The 24,099-nt window shown below is 42.2% G+C and overlaps 1 protein-coding gene across 2 annotated transcripts in view; it reads right to left on the reverse strand.

Annotated features, from left to right (window-relative positions):
- The window catches only part of INTS4 (integrator complex subunit 4), a 51,851-nt gene extending 28,799 nt beyond the window's left edge, over positions 1-23,052 (reverse strand). For both annotated transcript variants that reach the window (XM_074981242.1, XM_074981249.1), the window contains exons 1-14: positions 22,949-23,052; positions 22,129-22,323; positions 17,782-17,899; positions 16,937-17,043; positions 16,147-16,332; positions 14,954-15,004; positions 13,627-13,715; positions 13,211-13,331; positions 12,573-12,644; positions 10,504-10,678; positions 9,054-9,259; positions 5,362-5,504; positions 2,526-2,641; positions 216-349 (exon numbers count right to left, since the gene is read on the reverse strand). In XM_074981242.1, the coding sequence (XP_074837343.1) occupies positions 216-349; positions 2,526-2,641; positions 5,362-5,504; positions 9,054-9,259; positions 10,504-10,678; positions 12,573-12,644; positions 13,211-13,331; positions 13,627-13,715; positions 14,954-15,004; positions 16,147-16,332; positions 16,937-17,043; positions 17,782-17,899; positions 22,129-22,323; positions 22,949-23,002 (1,767 nt within the window). In that variant the 5' untranslated portion in view covers positions 23,003-23,052. The remainder of the gene's footprint in view (positions 1-215; positions 350-2,525; positions 2,642-5,361; positions 5,505-9,053; positions 9,260-10,503; positions 10,679-12,572; positions 12,645-13,210; positions 13,332-13,626; positions 13,716-14,953; positions 15,005-16,146; positions 16,333-16,936; positions 17,044-17,781; positions 17,900-22,128; positions 22,324-22,948) is intronic.
- Between the last annotated feature and the right edge of the window lie 1,047 nt (positions 23,053-24,099).

Below are 24,099 nucleotides of genomic sequence, written 5' to 3' on the forward strand. Positions count from 1 at the left end.
CATACTGTTCTGAGTTAATATTTCCCACACACATTTCACAAATATAGCAGCATTTACCCCACTGAAGGAAAGCAAATGGTTAAGGAAAGTCAGTCTTCAGAAAACAGAAAACTGCACCAGTGGCAAGTGAACAACGTTCTCACTAACAATTCACAACAACAGAGAAGAGTTGGCTAACGCACAACTGAAGCTCAAGCCAAGGAGCCTCAACTTACTCTCAATGGAGGGACAAGATGCGAGAGACTGTCACGAAGATAAGCATAGTGTCGGAAAGTATGATCCGAGAACAGTGCTGGCATAGTTGGGCAAGTCTTGGCAGCATTAAAAATAAGAACTAGAACAGCAATATCTATTGATGTGAGACGTTAAGGGGAAAAAAAGGTAATTTTTAGATTCCTTATGCATAGCAAGTTAAAGACACTTAGGATGCTTCTTTTGCTGCAGATTATAAAGTTCTGTACAACAGGGACAAAAAACCCCAAACAGCTCTCTGCCCAGACAAACACATAGAACATAGGTACTATGTTACAGTACACTCCACTGAGAGCAGTGCAAGGACAACATCAGCAGCAACCACTTCTGGTTAGGAAGTAATGTGAAGAAGATTGTATAAACTAGTTGGAGTAAGAGAAACCATTTAATTCAAATGGAGTCCTCTTTACCCAACTTCTCTAAGCAAGGGAAGAGCAAGCCCGAATTGTGCGTGGGTTGCATGAGTGGCCCTCCTTCACGTCAGAGGGTTGCAAGAGCCCACAGCCCACTGCAGCTCCCCCTCCCCAACATGCCTATTGAACACCAGAGAATTACACTTAACATGCGTCTCTCTCTCCCCCTCCCTCCTAGCACTTTTGGAGTGCATGAATCACCTGATTCACACTCTGTTCTGGCTCCTCCCCCACTCTCTCTCAGAGCTGGAATGCCATGAACAGCTGATTTGCAGCATTCTGGCTCTGGGAAGGAGTGGGGACAAGAGTACGAATCAGGTAATTTGCTGCTCCTCTGAAAGTGCTGGTAGGGAGGGGAAGGAGTAGGAAATGCAAGACTCTGATACCCAAGAGGTGACTGGGGGAGGAGAGCAGCCAGGGGGTTTTGGTGGACCACTGGCTGAGCCCCAATGGTCCGCACGTTGCCCACCACTCCTCTAAGCCGTTACTCCAAAGGACAAATGTATTCGATTGCTTGAATTAACCATTTGATCAGAAACCTGTCTCTCTCAAACTTTTTGAGACCACAGAACACCAAAAAGAGTATTTTTCTGTGGAACACCTGCGAAAATTTTCTTTAAAAAATTGGTCAACCAAAAAAAAAAAAAAAAACAAAAACCCACCAAACCAACAGCAACATACGCAGCTAAAACAAAATGAAGTAATTTAATCAGGCATCACAGCAATGAAGAAGTAACATTGTATCTGGTTTTAATACCAGAAAATATACACCATCAGTGCATTTTCCCAAACACTCGCGGCACACTTGCAAGTTGTTCATGGAACACCAGTGTTCCACAGAATGTAGTTTAAGAAACACTGGGTTAGACATAAATCCCTCCGTACATTCAATTCAGACTCTCCTTAATTCCTAAAAGGGCTTATTTTAGTTATAGTTGTACATGAAACTCAGCTGAATGGTGCATGAGAAACCATAGAGGGGGAGAGATTAGTTCAAATCTAAGCATTCCCTAGCCTTTTAAACAAAATTGTGTCTGCAATTATTTCGATGACAACCGAGTAGAAATTTCTATAGCATCTTCCATTATCATTTATTATGATAACACACAGCACATACAGTGCTTTAGATGTTCTAGTGCAACTATTAACTTATTAAAGATAATGTGAGAGAAACTAAAGAGCCCCAAAAACTAACCTTACAGTTAATATAATTTAGCTACCTCTGGAATAAAAGACACCAATCAACAAGAGCGGCTGAACAGCAGAGGAAAGGGAAGTTTTAGTTAAGTGATCCATGGTAATCCTCTGCTTAATGGAAGTGCTAAAAGATCTTTAAGATTCATTCAGGTCTTGATCTTTAAAGGATTTATCTGACAGACCCATGCATAACAAATTGCAATGTACCTGGTTTATTTACTTCAGAGGGATAAAAGACTAATTTGAGCTACATTTCAGCTAAACAGCACAGTTATTTCAAAACCTGACCCCACCATAGATGGATAATAAAACTAAGAGTAGAACAATGGTCAGTGAAATAGCTGAGATAACATCTTTTATTGATCAAACTTCTGTTGATGAGAAAGACAAGTTTTCAAGCTTATGCAAAGCCCTTCTTCAGGTCTGGAAAACTAACTAACCCAAAAGAGTCTCTCTCTCACCAACAGAAGTTGTCTCTCTTATATCCTGGAACCAACATGGCTACAACAGCACTGATTACTGAAATAGCTGAAAGAGTTTCCTTTAGTCTGAAGTAGTATAATGTGTTTTATTATTAGAAAAATGTGTATAAGTTTTCTACAAACCAACAAAGACTTTCTGTCAGGAATCCAACCAAAATAAAGAAAAGAAAAAAAAAGATACAGGCTGGGTCATCCATGTCAGGCTCTGGGGTGTCAAAAAATGGATGTGTGCTCAGCAGTTCTGGGACCAGTGGAAGCACCAGAGTAGGATGCCTACCTCCCAGGAACTTTAAACACCTGAAAATAAACAGGTTAAAACATTTCACAAAACAAATATTACTGTAACTGCATATTTATATTACAACAGTCCCCAGAGGACCCAGTCAAAATCAGGGTCCCAGTGTGACAGTTACTGTGAATACAGAGCCAATGGCCAAGATTAATTCTTTCTAGAAGTAACTTATTTTTGTTGGACTCCATCAAATGCCTACAAAAGTAAAAAAGCTTTAAACACATAACTAGAAAAATGAACACATGACAATAAAGGCAATCTACTTAAATCTTAATCACTTTGGGAGCAGGAATCTGTCTTCCTACATCTCTTCAAAATGCCACACAATTTAGGTTGCTAGGTTATAAAAATTATGTAAAATACTAAATAATGAATTGATAATCATGTCATCTCTACAAACATTTTTGATAAAAACTCAGGATATGCTGTTAGAGGGTTTTAGAAAAAGCAGTTTAAAATAAATGCTTCTGAGGATTTTGTTTTTAATTCAGTTTGAATCCACATATTCTATAGTATTAACTTGCCTGTTGTTTCTGCTTTAAAAATGAAAAGCAACTCGTGTTGTTCACAAAAAAAAAAAAATCGATGTTTCTTATGGACCTCAAGTAGAATCCTTCCCCCACCCAAAAACACAGTGTGCCCATAAACAACATAGCTGTCAAAGGGTGGGTCTACACTTGCATGCCTCTTTTGAAAGAGGCATGCAAGTAAGTGACATTGAAAATGCAAATGAGGTACAGATTTACATATCTGGCACCTCATTTGCATATTCCATAAAAAAGGGAAGAAGGATTCTTTCGAAGATGGGGTTTACTTTCAAAAGAGCAGTGTCTACGCTGCTTTTCTCCTTTCAAAAGAAGCTCTTTCGAAATAGGAATATGCAAATGAGGTCTCAGATATGTAAATCTGTACCTCATTTGCATTTTCAATTCCGCTCATTTGCATGCCTTTCAAAAGAGGAATGCAAGTGTACACACACCCAACAAGTATAACAGGATCCAGAAACAAAGAAACAAAGCTAATATTCAGGGGAAACTTTTAAGCAACCAGAAATATATGACTTAATTGAGGTTACTTTTTAGGTTGAACTAAACTGTACACTCATCCTTCACTATACGAGCATAAGTGGTTCCCAACTTTCTGCCCGTAGGCAAAAACTCATAAGAGAGACACTAAATTCCCATTAAAATACATGTAAAAGTTTCTGATTGGTTCCTAGTGCTCCTAACTCGGGGAATGAGTGGCAGCATGTGGCGTAGCTTTTGAAAGGTTAAGTGAACCTTTGGTTTGGGGGGGTGTTGGGGAGGGCAGTTTGGGACCATGAGAGGGAGGGACGGTTAAAAGCTGGTGGTGTATTGGGTCCATGGAGCAGACAGCAGTGGGGATTTGGGGGCGTTATGTCTCTGGTGGGTTGGATCTGGTCCGTGGGACGAGCGGGTGGGAGTGGGGTTAAGGCTGCTGCAGGTTGGGTGTACAGCCAGGCAGGGGGATTCAGACTGCAGTGGTTTGGGTCTGCAGGGCCACTAGGGGGTGGAGCATTCAGACTATGGCAGGGTGGGGCTGTGGGGCTGGCGGGGGTTCAGGCTGCGGCGGTTTGTGTCTGCAGGGCTGGCAGGGGGGTCAGGCTGTGCCGGGTTGGGAATGTGTGGCCGGCAGGGATGGGGTGTTCAGACTATGGCAGGTTGGGGATGTGGGGCTGACAGGGGTTCAGGCTGCAGCAGTTTGGGTGTGTGGGGCCAGTGGGAGGGGTCAGCCTGCGGCAGGTTGGGGCTGCGGGGCTGGTGAGGTTTCAGGCTGTGGTGGGTTGGAGCCATGGGGAGGCAGGTATGGCTTGTATTAGCACGGAGAGTTCACTCATCTACTGAACAAAGGTAAGTATGTGTGTCCTTCATTTAAGCGAGTACTCGTAAGTAAAGTACTCGTCCAGTGAGGGATTGGTGTACTGGAAACCAGAGAAATACTTTACAAATGGTTGTTTATAATTTGGTCATTAGGATGGCCCTTAGTGAGATCCTGTATGCAAGAAGCCAGGCACGTATGCAGGTAAAATCCCCATTTGGAAGTCAACATGACGAATGCTAATAAAAAGTTCTGTTCAGAACATGTGCAGCACGGGAAGGGTACCATTTTAGGGTTGGGAGCCACTGACCCACAGAAAAATCAGGCAGGTCCACACACAACTGAGAGGCAAAGAAAAAAATGAACAAACAAAAAACCCCCAACCCTCACAAATGAGGGCCCCCAGATTGGAAGCAGAGGATTTAAAAAAAAAAAAAGACACTCACCTCAAGCTCCAGCCCCACAGGTGGGGAGGGAGGCACTGAGGCTCAGGGCTTACTCAGGGCTGGAGTAACTCTTCTGGGGCCTAGTGCTAGTAGATTTTGTGGGCCCCCCCCGGGGCTTTGGGGTGAGACCAAAAATGAGGGCTTCAGTGTCTGGGAGGGTGCTGCTGAGGAGTGGGCTAGAGGTCAGGGTCTGGAAGAGAGAAAGGGTGCAGGAGTGGGGTGGGAGTTCAGGGTCTGGAAGGGAGGGTGCAGGAGCAGGATGGGGGTGGGAGTGTGGGATCTGGACAGGAGGGAGGAGGGTGCAGGAGAAGGCAGGGTTGGAGGCACCAACCTGGCACAACTGGGGTGGGGTGGGGTGGAGGGCTTATGGCTTGTTTATTAGAATAAATATGAAAAGGAAAAGCAGACAATGAAGAAGCATGTAAAAAAATCATACTTACTTCCATATGGATTCTCTGTCAGTAGGATATTTGGTTAGGTTTTTCAGCAGCTCCACCAACGCAAGATGGATGCCTTCTTTAGTTGAGACATTGGTACAGCAGAGGAGTTCATGAAGTGCTTCTCGAATATCTCGGGAGGAATCCTAAAACCAAAGTGCTCTAAAGGTTAGTGTGCATGTGTATGTGTGGTTTTATGTATTTTAAAGATGTAGATTCTCCATGTAGGAACCAATGATACAGCTAAGAGCAACTTTGAAGAGATCATGGCAGATTACATAACCCTAGGAAGGAAGATCAAGGAATACGGAGCACAAATGGTGTTCTCGTCTATCCTCCCTGTGGAAGGAAGGGGTCCATGTAGGGATTGTTGAATCACAGAGGTAAATGCATGGTTGCGCATATGGTGTAGCCGGGAAGGATTTGGTTTCTTTGTCCATGGGATTCTCTTTCATGAACAGAGATTGCTAGGAACAGATGGGATCCACCAAACAAAGAGAGGAAAGAGCATCTTTGTGAGCAGGCTTGCAAACCTAGTGAGGACTTTAAACTAGATTTGTTGGGGGACGGTGACACAAGCCCTGAGGTAAGTGGGAAAGGAGGAAGGAACAATCAAGCTGGTTTCCTGGGTGAAGAGGAGAAAGTGGGCCAATCAGCCACTTCTCTAAGATGCTTGTACACTAATGCCACAAGCCAAGGAACAAACAGGAAGAATTAGAGGCGCTGGCACAGTCAAAGAAGCATGAGGTGGTTGGAATAATGGAAACTTGGTAGCATGATTCGCATAACTGGAGCACGGTCATGGAAGGTTATAAATCGTTTAGGAACGACAGAGAGGGGAGAAGGAGAAGTTGCTCTCTCTTTTAGGGAGAAGTATGATTGCTCAGAGCTCCAGTATAAGGAGGGAGAAAATCCAGTTGAGTGTCTTCAGGTTAAGCTTAGAGAAGAAGTAACAGAGGTGATGTTGTAGTTGGTGTCTGCTACAGACCACCAGATCAAGGAGATGAGGTAGATGAGGATTTCTTCAGACAGCTAAGTGAAGCTTCCAAATCACAGGTCCTGGCTCTCATGGGAGACTTTAATCATTCTGTTGGGAGACCAATACAGCAGCACACAGACAATCCAGGAAGTTTTTGGAGAATGTTGGGGTTAACTTCTTGGTACAAGCGCTGAAGGAACCAACCAAGGGCCATGCACAACTTGACCTGTTGCTCACAAACAGGGAAGAACTAGTAGGAGAAATAGAAGTGGGTGGAAACCTGGGCTGCAGTGACCATGACATCGTAGATTTCAGGATCTGGACAAAAGGAAGAAGGGTGAGCAGTAACTACAGACCCTCGATTTCAAAAGAGCAGACTTAGACTCCCTGAGAGAACTGATGAGCAGGATCCCTTGGGAAATGAAGATGAAGGGGAAAAATGTTCAAGAGACCTGGCAGTATTTTAAAGAAGCCTTACTGAAGGCACAGGCACAGGAACACACCATCCCGCTGCATAATAAGAAATGCAAACATAGCAGGCAACCAGCTTGGCTTAACAGGGAAATCCTTCGTCAGCTTAAACTCTAAAAGGATGCGTTTAAGAAATGGAAGTGTGGACAGTTGACTAAGGAGGAGTATAAACTTATGGATGCAGAATGCCAGGGAGTAATCGGGAAAGTGAAAGCACAATTGGAACTGCAGCTGGCAAAGGATGTGAAGAGTAACAAGAAGGGTTTCTACAGGCATGTTAACAATAAACGGGTTATCAGAGAAGGTGTGGAGCCGTTACTGGATGAGAGAGGTAACCTAGTGACAGAGGATGTAAGAAAAGATGAAGTACTAAATGGTTGGATTTTTGAAGCAGGGGGCTGGACTAGATGGCCTCCTGAGGTCCCTTCCAGCCCTAAGATTCTATGATTCCTTTTACTTGCCTTGTAGAATTATTCTCAAAAGGTCTCTAAATCCAATGTCTGTTTACATTAGGTTACAGCAAAACCCACTGCAACATCAGTCCAGCCTGACTGCAGCAAGTGCCTTGTCTTTTGAACTCAGCCAAGACGTCTCACTTACATGTGTGTGTCCTTTCATGGACACAAACTTCTAATCATCTCCATTTGTGAGAGACTGAAGTTATAAATATACTGACTGATATCCTCAGCACAAAGTCTCTGGTGAATATTTAGAGGTGCTGAGTAACTACTGAATGGCCAGCAGATGATGGCTGAAAAATACATTTAGCCATTTAGGAAGAAGTGTCAATTTATTCAGCACTTGAAGTTAGATCCTACAGGCAAAATCTCCATTTAATGCAGTGGAAGTAGGATGTGCCAGGCAGCCTTAAATAGGTTTGCAAAGGCATCACCAAATTTCTTATCTGGCCTACAAAATTTGTTACTGCTGCTGTTCTGTGGGATGAACGGAGCCCAGCATGGTCCTCCATTCCCAGGTGAAGATTGACAGGCTCGCAGTCATGGGCATTTTTTTAAAAGTTTGAGGTGTACAAGGCATGATATTGGACTCCGATGAGACAATAAATATGGAACTCCAGATTGTTAATTCTGCAGCCCCCTTTCAATGCAGAGAAACACTTCAGGAGGCACTCTGCTGCCAGAAGTGTCATTTGTCACACACTTCTAACCACTGAGGTATTGGACCTCCATGTTAGAAGTGTTTCACTCTTGCGCCATGGTGGAATTCCAGTTTGAAAAATGACACTTTGCAGTTTCAAATGCACACACTATTCATCTTCTTTACAAGTACTTATATAGTGTTACTGTGTACTGCTAAAAAGCTTTTGTGTTCTATTCCAGAGACAGCTGCATTTGAAGGGTGGATTTTCTCAAGTTTATGTTTTGCTCTACACCAACAGCATGAGAAGAAACAGGACTCCTGTGATTAAGAATCTCAGTCTAACTAAACAAATAGCGTAATAGGTGATCAAAAGTTGGAAGTATCAAAAGACTGTGCAAACTTTTTTAAAGTTAAGATTGCTGAGCGGACAAAGCTTCACAAAGAAAGCGTGCTCTAAAGAGCTACTTAAAAGAGAATCACAGCAGCAAGGAAGAAGGTATAGAAACAAAAAGTAGGAGAAGATTATAAAAGGCTGGTTATTCTCATGGTTGGGAGGCACAAAGTTAAGACATTAGAACAAGTGCAGGCTTGTGCAGAGACTTGAAAGCAAATACAAGGAGTTTGATAACAAAAGCAAGCAGCACACAATGGAGTGTGCAGAAGAGGAGACAGACATGATAGGAGCATCTGGCAAAAGCAGTGATATTAACAAACATCACGGTAAAGGCAAAGGCCAACATTTTCAAACATAGGTCCCTAAATTTACTTTTAGGTACCTAAGCAAAATGGCAAGATTTGCAGGCCAAATGCTTTGATCCTCAAGTAGCGATGTAGTTACCAAGTTAGAAAGTATTAGTCAAAGTGCTCCAAGATCCTTTAGGATCAGAGATGCTCTATAAAGCATCAATCACCACATTTCAGCTGGCATAACATGCATAATAAATCAGTATAGAAATATACACAACTAACTAGTGATTTTAAGTGCCTCAAATTTTTAGTACCCAACTTTAGATAGCCTTTTAGAACATTTAAACCATGCTCCATATGGGTATATATCTTGACTCTTCATACAAAAAAAAAGTAATAAATTCTAGGAGATCAAAGGCAGTGGACATGGGAAGCTCTTTCCAAAGAGAACACTTGCCTCCAAGACAGCTAGCACAGTGTCGAGCTGGTCCTCTCGCAACGTAATATTGTTGGAGATTTTTCTCATTGTGTGAATCGACTGCAATCTCACCTCTTCAATCTCATCATTAAACATATCTACTAGAAAATCAAGACATTTCTCTGCAAAAGAAGGTGAAGACTGAGCCAGCATACACAGGGCCTCAACTGCAGCAATCCGAACTTCTGAAAGAAGGGGGAAAAAATCTTATTTAGGATTATTAATAAATTCTGATCAAAAGTAATATTACATAGCAGACAACCCTCAAACTATGCAAAGGTCAGGCTTCTGATAGGAGCCCACTAATGAACACCTAGAGATGCCCTGGTGGTTCAGTTAGGTAGAATTCATTAACTCTAACTATCAGTTCTGAACAGCACAAGACCATTTGCAAGTGATACTAGAGGTATTTTCAGGTGAGACACGAAAACAGGTTAATTATTAGAGAGCCATGGCATACTTTGCAGGAGTGGGGTCATAATCTTGGTCACAGAACAGTCTGGATGATTACATTTTGTCTCCCTGTAGTCTTCCTGCCATTTCAACTGTCTACCATATCTTCACATCCTTTCTTCGCTTGCTGTGTAGTTCTTCATGTACTGCTGAAAAGTCACATTTCACCTCAGGGTGAGTGTGCTTCAACAGCAGAATTGAACCTTTTTTGTTTAGAGCTTTGTGATCCCTCCATAGAAGGAAAGAAGTATCCTGTGTATCAGTAAAATGTGTATTTCTGGAAAGACCAGGAGGGAAGGTCAAAGAGCCAACATGTATTCATGTTATAAAAATGCCCTGGGTATCTGAAATATCTCTGCATGTAATTCATTAAATGAGGGAAAAAACCACTCTCTTATCTGGTTTCTGCAAGCATTTGTGTACGGTGATCATAAAAGAAAAAAAAACACAACTTAATCTGACCTGTTAAGATACTTCTATTTTTCCATTCAAAAACATGGCATTAAAACTTAAAAATGTACCATGTTAGATCTATAGTTCCTGAAAAACACGGGGTGATTCCTGATGCTTCTGATTAACTGCAAAAATACCACCACAGTAAAACCTTTTAACTAAATTAACTCAACAAAATTAACTACTTATAAAAGTTACTGATTTCAGGGTACACTATCACAGAATGCTCTGCCTATCCAAAGGGCTGAGCTAACATTAATTCAGCCTTGTAATATCATGACTATTTTGCAAGCAGGAAAAAAATCTATTTGCTCACCCTCACAAGATGTTAAAAGGGAAAAAACAAAACAAAAAAAACCTTGAAGTATATTAATCAATTGTTAGAATAAACCAAAAAAAAAAAAAAAAAAAGGAATCTGTTTTGGGACACATGAATTCTGGACGGCTACCTTATCCTGTATGCTACGGACTTTACATTCAGATCCTCCTTTCTTTTGTTGCCATGTACAAAGTTAACACTTACCATACATTTCATCTTCCAGGCCATGAACAAAAGCCCCACAAGCGCCAGATTCAATCAAGTTCACAGCACCTGTGTCTATTTCTTCTTTAGGTGCATCATCACCCCATTTTCTGCCACTTGAAAATTCCCCAGAGCTGTAGAGCTCTTTGGCTCGTTCATGTGCAGTGCGCTTCCTCTGTGCAAACAAATACTCTGATTACAATCCAAGTGTATTATAAAGGCTAGTGGAACTTTGATGAATTAACTGGTTTGCTCTAGTTCCATAACAAAATGTAGCAAGAGGCTTCAACACTGATAGGAGGAAGAGATGTAATTGCTAAGAGATATGAAAGCTACCCTCCTCCTATGTGAAAGTTACTCAATATTTTGTGCTTTGTTTATACTGGGAAAAGGATATATTAATTAAACCATGTTACATATTATCATTAAACATGATTCTGTGGTTACCCCTACTAAATTGCAGTTAAACCATACTACTTTAATATGATTGTCTCTCTATATTAAATACTAAGTGGCATGAGACCATGTGTTAATCAAAATGTCTATCCATTTCTTAATGCACTTCATTTTCCCAGTACATATACAAAGCCTTACATTCAATTTCTAGTCAATCAAGGATCTCATCATACTTTAATAATTAGCCAATTTAGCCTCATCATCCTTGTGATATATGGATGTCTTCTCTCAATTCTGTAGACGGAAAAAACAAGACAAAGAGAAGGATTTTGCCCAAGGTCATTACATGAATCAACTGCAAGGTCAGGATATTAAAAGAGTCCGAATTATAACCACTGAGTAATTTGACATGACTACCAAGCAGATCCTGTAAGATCTTGTGATGTATCATATTCCCAAAACTTGAACACAATCTTTCTGCTCATAACAAATAAGAGAATCTCTAAAAGATGGTGTTAAGAATGTATGTTAACCCCTCTCTCTTCTCAGTGAAACCCAAAGGCTAAGTCTACACTAGCACACTACGTCAAAGTAGCCTATTTTGAAGTAAGAACATTGAAATAGGCTACTTCGACGCATATCATCTACATGACCTCCAGGGCTGGTGCTGTCGACATTCAATGTCGAATTAGCAACGGGGAATGTCGAAAGGAGCCGCCCTGGAAGGAAATCCGGAGCGTCCACACATACACAACCACTCTCCATCGAAATAAGCGGCCAGCAAAACCTGTGGATGGGGTCGCAGGCTGGACTAGCCCTTCTGGGGCAAGAGCAAACTGCTCCCTTAAAGGGCCCCTCCCAGACACACTCGGCCTGCACAGCACAAGGTCCACAGAGCTGACAACTGGTTGCAGACCCCGTGCACACAGCATGGACCCCAGCTGCAGCAGCAGCAGCAGCAGCAGCAGCCACCGCCGCCGCCAGAAGCCCTGGGCTAAGGGCTGCTGCATGCGGCGACCACAGAGCCCTGCAGGTGCTGGACAGGGCATCTCTCAACCCCTCAGCTGATGGCCGCCATGGAGGACCCCGTTATTTCAATGTAACAGGATGCGGATCGCCTACACACACCCTACTTTGACACTGAACGTCGAAGTAGGGCGCTATTCCCATCTTTGGATAGGAATAGCGATTTCAACGTCTCACCGCCTAACGTCGATTTCAACATCGAAATAGCGCATGGCACGTGTAGACATGACACGTGCTATTTCGACATTGTGCCAGCTACTTCGAAGTAGCTGGCTAGTGTAGACGCACCCAAAAAGCCTAAAGAATATATTACAAGAACATAAAATTTCTCTAGTTGTGATTGGTCCTGTTTTGAGCCTAGAGTTGGACTAGATGAGCTCCTGAGGCTTCTTCCAACCCTAGTCATACATAATTCTATGAAAAAACTGAAGTAGTTTAGGCTTCATTCTCTGTTAAAGTCAGCCTGTCACAATCAATCAGTTCTCAGTTGCCCTGAGGCATGGACACGATAAACAAAAGTGTTCATCTTTAACATACCTGTTGTGCTATATCAGTATGCGTGTGGGGTGGGGTGGGGTGGGGGTTGGTATGAAAACATAATCAAATTAAATGTATATATACACACACACACACACACACACACATACCCTCAAATCTGACATCAGCTTCTTGTCAAGTGTCTGCTCCAAGAAATGGGAACTAACTTGCTGCATAGATCCCTGGGGGAAAATAAAACATTATGTGAAGAACCAAGATGGTTATGAAAGTAAGAGAATAAAATCTGCTAATAGACCCACCTCAGCACAAGTGACCAAGGAGCTTATATAGTGCTTATCACTGCAGTACTTAGGAACTTTTAAAAGTTTGACTATCCACATATAAATTCATTATTGCACCCCACTCTCTCTCTATAGTTGGTCCTAGTTAGAAATCTAAATGTCTGGGCTTGAAGTTGGGGGCCATAAATAACACTTCATGCTGGGGAGTCCATTCTCTACAAAGAATAAAACAGCTGTGAATCCCCAGCTTGGAAGCTATTTTTGAATGGTTCTGCACATATACCAGCTCCATCTCTCACACCTGTCTCCCCCTGAACTGCCTCAATATTGTGGTAGAAATCAGTTTAGCTAGACACTGACATCAGACACAGCATCAAGCAGTAAATCCAGTGAAGAAAGAGACTATTAATACTCTCCTCATAACCTTTTTTCCCCAAACAGAGGCAAAAACAGTAACATACTGCAACCTTCTAACAAGAAGACATGAGATTAACAGGGAAACTTACCAAAAGCTTAGCAGCTTGCACTCTCACCACCCAGGAGCCATCACTAACCATGTGACATATTTTTCCAAATGCATCATCAACTAAGCGAATTTCTTCATTGGAAGAAGGAATTGGTACAATGCTGAACAAGACAAAGGTACAAACATAAGTCACTGTGCTGAGACTTTGAAGGCCCCTGAAATAAACAGTACTGCACTACTATTGTATAAGACAAGGAATCTTAGGAACAAAAAAAAAAAAGTCATCTAGCACCATATGTCCATCCCCTTCTAGCTTATCAGGCTATAAGTATTTAATAAACACAGCTTTTCAAACCACTATAAGGCACTTGTCAAAGACAAAACCTTCGGAACTAGCCTGTTTATTATTCCCCTCCTGCATAAAATTTCCTGAATCAGTCTGAATACAGCACTTACCTCTCAGGATACAGCTGACTGAGGACCCATATCAACTGAACTGCAGCACTGCGTACCTGTTCATAATCATCTGAAAGCAATTTGCAAGCCTGAAATGAAGGTTTCCAAATATTAGTCTTAAACCTCTGAACCAGACTTACTTTTAAGTTTCCATTGAACTCTCTTACAGAATCTGTACTTTTATCACATACCAGCTAGGTCAGGTTACAAATCAAAATGTATTTGGCTAGCTCAACCTAGTCACACCAGACCTGCCACACGTTGTCTGTTCGCTCATCCTCTCTTCAAAGGACAAACCACATGCAGCAAAGTATCTTGTTTTGGTAGGGTTCCTCTCCACCCCCACATGTGCCTGGTGCTATGAGTTTACACAAGACAACAGATCAAAAATGTACTTTGCACTAGGAGCAGAAATCAGAAGGTCTGTGACGGTATTTGGCTCTTGGGAAAGTTCATTCTACCATTGCAGATCCCTGGAGAAAGTTCTCCATCCTGCACAGATGAGCTTTACTCTTACTGTAGAGAGTTCCATTATGCCAGAGGAGCACAATTGTAAATCAGCATCTTTGTCCTGGAACTTTAGACAATCTTTTAGACATCCTGGGCTCAGGCCATGCAATGTTTTAAAAACTCTGCATGTGTGCAAGGTTTCACTTGCACAAATTAGACTGCAGGATCAGCACCATTATTACTAAAATGCCTTACCCTTTCCCCAACCCTCTCCCTCCTCCAGCAAAAGTAAGCATACCTGTCTGACCTACTGCAGCTGAGAAAATTAAGAGTTTCAAAAACACTTGCATGTTCAGGCTAAGGCAATTAAAGCCAATGACATACACCGGGGCGAGCAAACTTTTTACGTCAAGCCCCACCTTTTTGTCTCTGCAATTGGCAGAGCTCCCCTGCCCCTGCAACCTGTCTACTGTAATCCAAACCGATGGAAATTTCCCTTAGGTTCATATGAAAAAAACCTCTCTTTGGCACATGTAATAAAATAAGTATGCAAAATGTAAAAACGTTATTAGTTGGTACATACATGTGAATACACAGATATAAAACCAGTAACATATTTCACACTTTTAATTAGATGGATGAGCCTGAGACACAGCAGCCAATCATGCTGCACCCCCCACATATAAAATTTCATGCCCCCATGAGGGGGCCCACCCCCCACTTTGCACACCCCAACGTACACAACCTGACCACATACTGGGAAAACAAATTACATCCTGCCATAGCCTCACTCTACTTGAACATACTTCTTCTCCTTTTCAACTACTTTGTCACAGAAACAAAGAAGGAGCCTGCACAATATTTAATAAGGCATTACCTGACTATAAATAATCTGCTGCAATTTTAATCCTCTTTCATGTAGCTGCAGCTATAAAAAGGAGAAAAATAATCAGATTCATTACCACATGGTTTTAAATAAGACAGTCAATTTTCATTGCTATTTTCTCAGACATTTGATTATCATTGACTTAAATCCCATATTAACGGCTTATTATAGTAGTTGATTCTCTGCTATGTTCAACCATTTCATAGCCTCTGGTGAATTAAATATTCTGATCTTATTATAATAAATAATTATTAAGACTTTATACCACAGTTTGTCTCCATCATATTTGGTTTATACATTGGTGCTTCCAATAGCCTTAGCTTTCTCCAGTGTACTGAAAAGTTGTGCTTGACAACATGAATTCTCAACAAAATCTTGTCCTGAAAACATTCTCAACTACTGACCCAGAAAAGCTAGAGAAAATTCTTTAGCGACCACAGACAATTTCTACATAGAATACTATAGCTCTGTATGAGTTTCTGAAGTATAAACAGTAAGACAGAATTATATATGTTCCTCTACATGGGAAGGCTATCCAGTAGGCTGTCATCTAAAAGAAAAGTATTTCTTTTTAGACAGCCCTCTGCAGACAAAAACTTACAAACCAAGGAAAAAGTATTAATACGGTAGCAAAGTAGTCATGGCCCAGGTTTATCAGTGCTTCTAAATAGTGCTTTCTGGTGTAAAGCCACTGAACGCTGGAGGCTTTTGTGCTGTGATAGTAAATTCTCTTAGTAATAAGAATCTAGCTTTGGACATTCAATTTAATCATAAAAATACAACTGCAAAAAGAGCCATTAAAAATACAACCAAAATTGAGTAAAAGAGCAACTTCTACCAAACAGATAGCCCAACCAGACCCCACTGAAATCCTGTAATAAATGCTGCCTCTTTTTCAGAAGTTTAGAAGTGTTTATTTGAATATTCTCCATCCCCAGATGGAAAAAGGTTTGCCTTACTACCAATTGCTGAACATCAATTAATATTTTTAAGCATAAACTTTCTCTTGGATTTTTCAAGTTACTGTAGTAATGTAACCTTCTGATCCTATATTTCAACAAGCCTCAGTTGGAGTGGTCAGTATTGGCCAGCATTTTACACTCTGGCTCAATTTAGAACAGCTTAAACGTATGAGGAGTAACTCAAGGAAACATGTACGTTTGCAGCAGCACTTAAGCAGTTACCATAGCTTTGATAGCAGCAGTCCTAACACGAGGGTCCTGGTCATTAAAGTGGTCCCCTATTATCTTCTGGACATCTTTGGTAGCCAAGCTTTCGGCTTCCTTTATGGCACCTTTTTCCACAGATCCAAGAGAGCCAATTAGCTGGAGGCACTTATTTCGGACGCCATGGGAGGAGTCTGTCAAATACTGGGCGATGGGATAGAATAAGAAATGTTTTTCTTAGTATTTTATCCTTTGAAGCAGTAAACTGTTTCACTTAAGATAAAATCTCCAAAAAGTCTGTGTTTTGTTCTAAATGTACAGTAAACCCTCAAAATGCACACTTCGAGTTGTGTGTAACTCACTTTAACATGACTTAGGCAAAACATGAAACTGCTTACAGCTGTCAGCCTGCCTAGCTGCCTACAGATGCGGGCAGCTAGGCAGGCTAAGAGTCCCGTCTCCCTGCCTTCCCCTAGCAGTGCCGCTGTCAGATTGGAAAGTATGAAAACTAATATGAATATGATTTTAACAGGTAGGAAATTCCTACTATTTTGGGGTTGCAAGAGTCTCATTAATTCAGATGTAGAGGGTTTCAGTGTATTGGATACTTTTTTTAATGTAGATTTTTTACATTGCAAACCATAAGAATTCTGAGAACATCCATGAAGCATATTTAAAAGTTAGAGTGAAACTCTTGTGCCAGATATGTTCATGTAACTTCCTTTGATTTCAGCACAAGCTGCCTGAGTATCTGGGAGCAGAATTTAGCATTTTAAACACATTTACTTCATCAGTAATACTACATTACCTTGCAAGCTACATCTAGCAGTCTCATTCTGACAGCCGGATTCTCTGTGAGTTTCCTTCCAATCACCAACAAGGTATCCAGCAGCTGAGCAAGAACTTGGTGGGACTCTGTCAAAGAAGGCAGATCTCTATATTAATTTGTATATGTATCTCTATATTAATTTCATGAGCCTACAGAGATCTCAGTTTACCTGCAATGTAGGTAGTGATATACCACTGTACGTACTCCATAAATACTGTCTTCATGGGGTGCAATGTCCAAAAGTGCCTAAAAGTCCCTGTGTCAACTGAACTAGTGTTCCTACATGAACCTGGTAACCTGTGATTCTCTACCCCCCAAAGAATATTTTTTACCTAAATTGCTTGGAGGAATGAAATTCTTCTAAAATTAAAACAGACTGTTACAGTCAGAAATGGGGGGCGATTTCTCCTTCACCCTCTTAAGACACCAGTTCTAGTGGAATGGTATTTCTGTGAAAATTGAAAAACAAATGTTGGGCCTTATTCTGCAGCACAGGTGAGCAAAGATTCCATTACAGCATTCCACTCACAAACAAGGCCAGCCCCCAAAACTGAGCAATTAAAAAACAACGGCTCTGAGATTCTGCAGCAGGAACATATTCTCTGTAATGTTTGCTGCTTTACAGTGAAGATAAACAGTGATGCTGAAAACCTCTTTTGCCCCGAGAATGTCATGATAAGGTCTTCCACTGATCCTAAAAATAGGGAATGGAGATGAGGGGAAAATGTTACCTCTCAACAATAATCCCAAACTCATACACTTAGGCTGTACAAAGTCTACAGGATTCTTCCTCTATTTCAAACTGGGTCTGATGTGTGACTTACTCTCATTTTGAAGCGTGTTAATGGCATCATCCATAATGCAGTCTGGAGAAAATCCTACTGTCTTCGATAACAAACCCAGCAAGGAAGCAATCTTCAATCTCACAGAGGCATCATTCTCCTAGAGATAAAAGAAGTGATGGTCTCTTCTGCTCTCTTCTCAGCTTAAAGGTCATAAAATAGTGAACACAGGCCAGGACCCACATACAGCAAAAAATCATGGTCATCAAGTCTGCAGCAACTTCCTCACCTGCTCTAATTATTACAACACAGCAATTCCAAATTTGATGGCATATTGAGATTTCCCTAGCAACTTCCAGAATGTTCCAAAATATTTCGCTGAATATGAAATGACTAAGTGCTCTGATAAAAAGCATTCCATTATTTTGATACTAAATTCAGATGACTCAAATGGTTTCAGTTTGAAGCATGCAGGAGAGCTTTTTACTGATGAACACAAATGTTCTGTAACAATTATTGATGAAAACGATGGAGAATTTTTGAAGGCAGGTAGAGGGGGTAAGGAGTTTTGTCACCTGGAACATGTCCAAAGCTAGTTTGGGGTTTAGCACAGGGGAGATGTTTGTCTTCTGTCTCTGTATAAAGGAGAAAACTTCCTCATTGTACCCATAGACACATTTGTGTATCAATTATGGATTTCTGTCAATTTACTTAGCAGTGAAAATTTCTGGTAATAATCAGGTCATCATCATTAGGTGTCAAAATTAACACATTATTTAAATTAGTAATAGTCTATATTTCTGAGTTACTGATTCAGACTGTCTGGAGACTGCAGAGTTAGAAATTTACACATCATGGTTAGAAATTTACCATACAGGCGCAACAGAAATCTAACTTAGCCTTTGGAGACAAGAACTCTAACAAGGGTTCCATTATGAAGCCAAGCAATCATAGCCCCTTGAACACTGTAACTTCACTAACATTGCACATTAATGGGATTCCATGGTTTAATGTTCTGCCTGAAACACTGGCCAATGGCAGAGGCTTCAGAAGCATCCTCTCCAAAATGCAATATGGTAATGGTAAGCAATTACTTGATAATGCTAGCAGGAGACCAACCTATGCCATGAAGAATAAATGCTGAACACTCTGGCAATATGCAGTACAACTCAACTACTTACCTCCATAATGTGAGAAACAGATTTTCAAGAATACACTACACGCTCACATAAATTTCTAATACCTCCCATGTTCTCATATAATAAGATACATTAACCTTGATTTAAGTGAAATTAACAATTTCAAATAAAGGTCTTTTTAAAACATACATGAATGATTCTTGCAAAGTTTATTTTAAACAAATACAAATTTCTGAGGTGTTTCTCTCTGCTTCCCCACCCCTAAGCAGTGGATTAGGAAAACAGACCTTTTCCTACTCCTCACCAGGTCGGCGAATCACAAAAAGGGTCTACGAAGCTCAACTGCAACCAACTTGGAGCTCTTATGGGCCAAATTTTCTAAACATTATCATTTCCATTTAGGCATCTAAATAAGTGACAGGATTATGAAAAGAGCATTGCATGTTGGGTATTCAGTTCTTTGGAGTATCTGGCCACAACACCACAGTGCAAACTATTGTGTCCGAACACTTCTCAAAATCTTGTCCCAGTTGTGGCTGTAGAGTGCATAAAAGATCAGACCCTAGGTTTGGACTTAACCATGTAGGTTATCTGGTATTGTCTTCATAAAATTTCATCTGCCTTTTTGCTGCCCAATTAAAACAATCAGATGTTGCCTTGTGCCTCCTAACAAGATGTCAGCAGGACACTCAGTTGGACAATGGATGGGTAACACTCTGAAAGAGGCTATCCAACCTTATTCTAAGGAATGATAGTGATTCTTCCCAGACATATTTCATGCAACTGTTGCCTCTGAAAGATGAAGAAGAGAAATTCACATTATGGGAAATCTGTCACATTGACTTGCTCGGAATGTGGCCAGGATATATTTGGTTCCTTATGTTACATATTCCATCAATTTGTTGGAAAGTCATTCTTGGAAAAGAAGTTTCCATCAAGACTTCAATAAAAAGTAAGGGAAAAGCCACCAAACAGTCTCACCTGGCATCCCAGTGTACAAGTGTAGAAATAAAGCAATATGGCTTAAAAATCTTAACCCGAGTTCAATGTGGGATAGATGTACAGATAACACATGAGAGAAAGCAGAAAGATGCATGTTGAGATGAACAACCTATCTAGGTATTCATGTAGCAGTCACCATCTTGGTATGGTTGCTAATGCTTTTGATGACAGTTTTGGAACAAGGTCTCTCAACACGAGCACATACATACAGAGTGCAAGATACAGTCTTCAACAAAGCACCTTGGAAAGGGAGTAAAAGCTGTTGTAACAGGAATCTCAAACATAACTTGGTAAGACTCAATGGAATTCACAAAATTAGATCCCAGAAGTATTGTTCTGCATGTCATGCCGTGACAGATATCAGAGTAGTAGGTTGAAAATGACCAATGCGATTCCCCTTGTGATTTCATCAACAGGGGAATAATTATGACGTAAAAAGAGAAACATCATGAGGATGTTCAGAAGCAAAGTTTCAGTTTGCAGCGCAGATCTATCATTCACAACGAAGTCTGAACATACAGAACAGACCTGAAAAAGGATTGGGGGACTGTTTATTTCCTAGTAAGCTACGAACTGGAAACAAGGGCCAAACAGACAGCCTAGAGTCTGAACTAGAATGTCCCCAGAGCTGGTACAGCAGAGACAAGAGAGCAGCTTTGCGAGCTTCCTACACACTGCCCTGCTAGTATGACTCAACCATGACATTTAATAGAGCCTCACAAATCCGTGGATATCCGCAGACCACGATTGTGGATCATGAATGGATGCAGAGCCAAAATTTATAACCAGAACCTACACATCTGTGGATATTTACTTTATATCTGCAGATCACGTATGAAGCTCATGGATTGGCTATGGATACAAATTTTGTATCTCCACAGAGTTCAACCCTTAGGGACAAATCTGCAGAGATAATGTATGATAGAACCCTGTGTATCTGATCCTCCATTATCCAGTTCTCCAGATTAACCAAACAACTAGCACACACAAGTCCAGAAATAAGTGACCTCTCCTGTGGCCAGTAGACAACACTGTAGTCTCACAGGTTCCCATGCTCCAGATTATCGAAATTTTTGATTATCCAATCTGGGCCCATTCCCAATTATATCAGATGAATGGAGCTTTGCTATAGTTCATTCTGCATGTCAATTTGCTCCTTGGCTTGTTTGCTGAAATTGCCGACCAGAGCGCTAATCAACCGTGTATTGCGCTCTTTGAAATGCTCCCAGTTCCATGCACAGGGCCAGTTAGGCAGAGCTGCAGCGTCTCACAGTATGGATGAAATGGCAGTGCTTAGAAGGGGGGATTTAGATTTATAAGGAATGGGAAAACTTTTGGGAAACAAAGAATCTATACAGAATGGATGGGCTCCATCAAAACCAAAACAGATCCAGATGGCTGGCATGTAAAATTAAACAGGTAGGGGAGAAGCTTTTAAACTAAAGGCTGTGGGGAAAGTCAACAAGTGAAGAGGAACATGCAGTTTAAACAACTACATCCCTTAGGGGAGGATTAAAGAGGATACTCTTATGCTAGTAAGGAGAAGCGAACAGAAGCTGATAAAGTATAGGTAGGAACTGAAGAGAAAGTCAAACAAAAAGGAGTCCCATTCAGTTAAATCACTTGATGACAAACAACTAAATATTGACAGATTTTATAACTGCTTATATACAAATGCAAGGAGTTTAAAAACAAAGATGGGTGAACTTGAGGGTATTGCTGTAACAAAAGATGCATCTGATGAAGCGGGTCTTTGCCCATGAAAGCTTATGCTGTAAAATATTTGTTAGTCTACAAGGTGCCACAAGACTTCTTGCTGTTCTCGAAGGTACAGACTAACACGGCTACCTCTCTGATGATTCCTGTAACAGACGACCTTGAAACCCAGTGGATTGATGGGAATCATTGGGACACAGTAGTAGCCAGGGTGCTCTGAAGTTCATCCCCTCTCCCTAAAGTTCATCACCCCTGGGTGCTCTGAAGTTCACCCCCCCTCCCTAAATTTCAGATCCCAAGCAGCAACTTCAAAGCATTATTTATACAGCTACTTTTAGAGCATTAGCAGAAGACTAAGGTTCACGCCAAAACCCAACATACTCCTAGGAACTCCAGATTCTGCTACCAAACACTTGAGCCACACATCTCTCCAAAAACAACCAGGTGAGGAAAAAACACCATAGCAAACTGCTTCCATTTCCTGCAGCTCTAAGTGCCACGCAGGTTGCTCACCCGACCCTATTTTCTGTACCTTGTAATAATGCTCCAGCAAGATTCTGACAACTCCCTCCACACTTTCAGCCTCCACCGGTTTCCTGGCGAATTGAAGCAGATACTGCAGAGCATCCGCCGGTGAAGTGGCCTTACACAGATCTACGTGGAGCGCTGCCGATTTACTGGGCTTGGTCAGACGCAGCTTCTTCGCCGAGATCTCCTCATGCTGCTGCTGTTGGGCAAATCCTTGGCATAAGGCAAGGCCTCAGAGCAGAAAAAAGACCTAGGGCTCCTAATGTAACCCATACACCTCAGTGTGGTTAACAATCTCATGTAGTGGTACCTTGACCACATCACAGAGAAAGAATAAGTGTCCTCCACAGCCCAAGCTGAGAGCCAGCTGGCCTTTAGCTCAAGCTGTAGCAGCACCTGCCATGAGCTTCAGAGGTCACAGGTTTGAGCCTGCCTAAGGGCAGCTGCACTAGCTCCTAGGCCCAGCTGCTCCATCACAGCTCTCCAGCCCCCAACACGCACACAGGGGGGGGTGTCCCCTAGGCCCTCTAGCTCTCCCACCCCGCACATATACATTCCCAGGGAGTCCCCTGCGCCCTCCAACATCCCCCACAACCAGCCCCCCCCCCCCACCCCCCCGGGCTGCCTGGCAGCTGCTCACTTCCCTCTGAGCTGCCGGAGAGAGGAGGAGCTGGCTGCGGGCCCGAGGCGGGACTGGGAAGCCCCGCGCTGATAGACCTCACGCTTCCAGCAGGCTGTCCTGTAACCCCCAAGCCGCCCAAGAATCGCCTTGTCCGGGCACGGGCCACGCCCCCTCCCCCCAGGCTTGAGACTTTGCTCATTACCTGCACCACCTTCGTAAACTCTTCATACACCCGCTTCTTCAGGTGCGCCGCCATGCTGAGCCCCGCCACCGTTCGCCTTCAGCGGGGCGTGAGCCCTCTCAGCCACCGTACCTTCCTTCTCTTCCTCCCGCGGCACCCGGAAACGAGACCATAGAGACAATGACTGTGATGGAAAGAGAAACCGTCGTTCCTAGAGAGCTGGAAGCTTCCTCTCTATGGCCAGTGAGTCCCAGCCTCGAGAGAGAAGGCTATGGGACTGGAGCTCCCCCATGAGGCCGCAGTCACTGGGGTGGGACTCAGGCCAGACGCAAGGGGGCGGTGCCTACACTGGTCCCATCGCGGGGGCTGCCCACGCTAGGACTGCTTGGAGGACCCTTCTAGTGGGAGGGTCAGTGGTCTGTGGGCTAAAGCAATGGGCTGTAGAGCCAGGTGCTAACCCCAGCGTGTCCACTCCCTGGGCATAGAGCCATGCACGGCTGTGTCTCACATGCATGGCTATCCTGCACATTTGGTGCATGGAAGAGTGAGCCGCAAGAAAACCAAAGCTAGGGCTGCAATCGTAGGTGCTGGAGAAGCAGTGATGCCAGCTCAGTGAAGGGAATCGTACCAAGCAGCCCTTCAATATTTAGACTGTTTGGTGTATCATTTTTAAAAAGTGTGCTTCCATAGACCCCTGTAGTGTAGATTAGGATCCCATGCTAGATTCTCAGCTGGGACACGTCCACAGAGCTCAGGATCTGGCTGAACATTTTTAATGTCCTGAAAGATGGTTTTTATTTCATTGGGTCTTCTGTTACCACACAAATAGCTTTTTATATCTACACCTTGTACAGCACTGGCTTCCATGTATGTGCCACAAATGAATTTATTCCTAGGATGATACATATTGTTATTTCCTTCCAGCCATATTGTGTGGTCTTTTCCTCAGGTTGTGGCCTGCGTGGGGTGACCACAAGAGTCATAGATTCCAAGGCCAGAAAGAGGATAGTCTGACCTCTTGCATGACAAAGGATATAAAACTTCTCAAAATAATTCCTGTTTGAATTAGAACAGAACTTTTAGAAAACATCCATATCTTGATTTTAAAATTGCTAGTGATCACCACAACTTGTGATAAATTATCCCAGTTACTGACTATGCTCACAGTTATG

The sequence above is a fragment of the Carettochelys insculpta genome, chromosome 1, assembly GCF_033958435.1.
Source record: "Carettochelys insculpta isolate YL-2023 chromosome 1, ASM3395843v1, whole genome shotgun sequence".
In the NCBI taxonomy this organism is placed as follows: Eukaryota; Metazoa; Chordata; order Testudines; family Carettochelyidae; genus Carettochelys; species Carettochelys insculpta.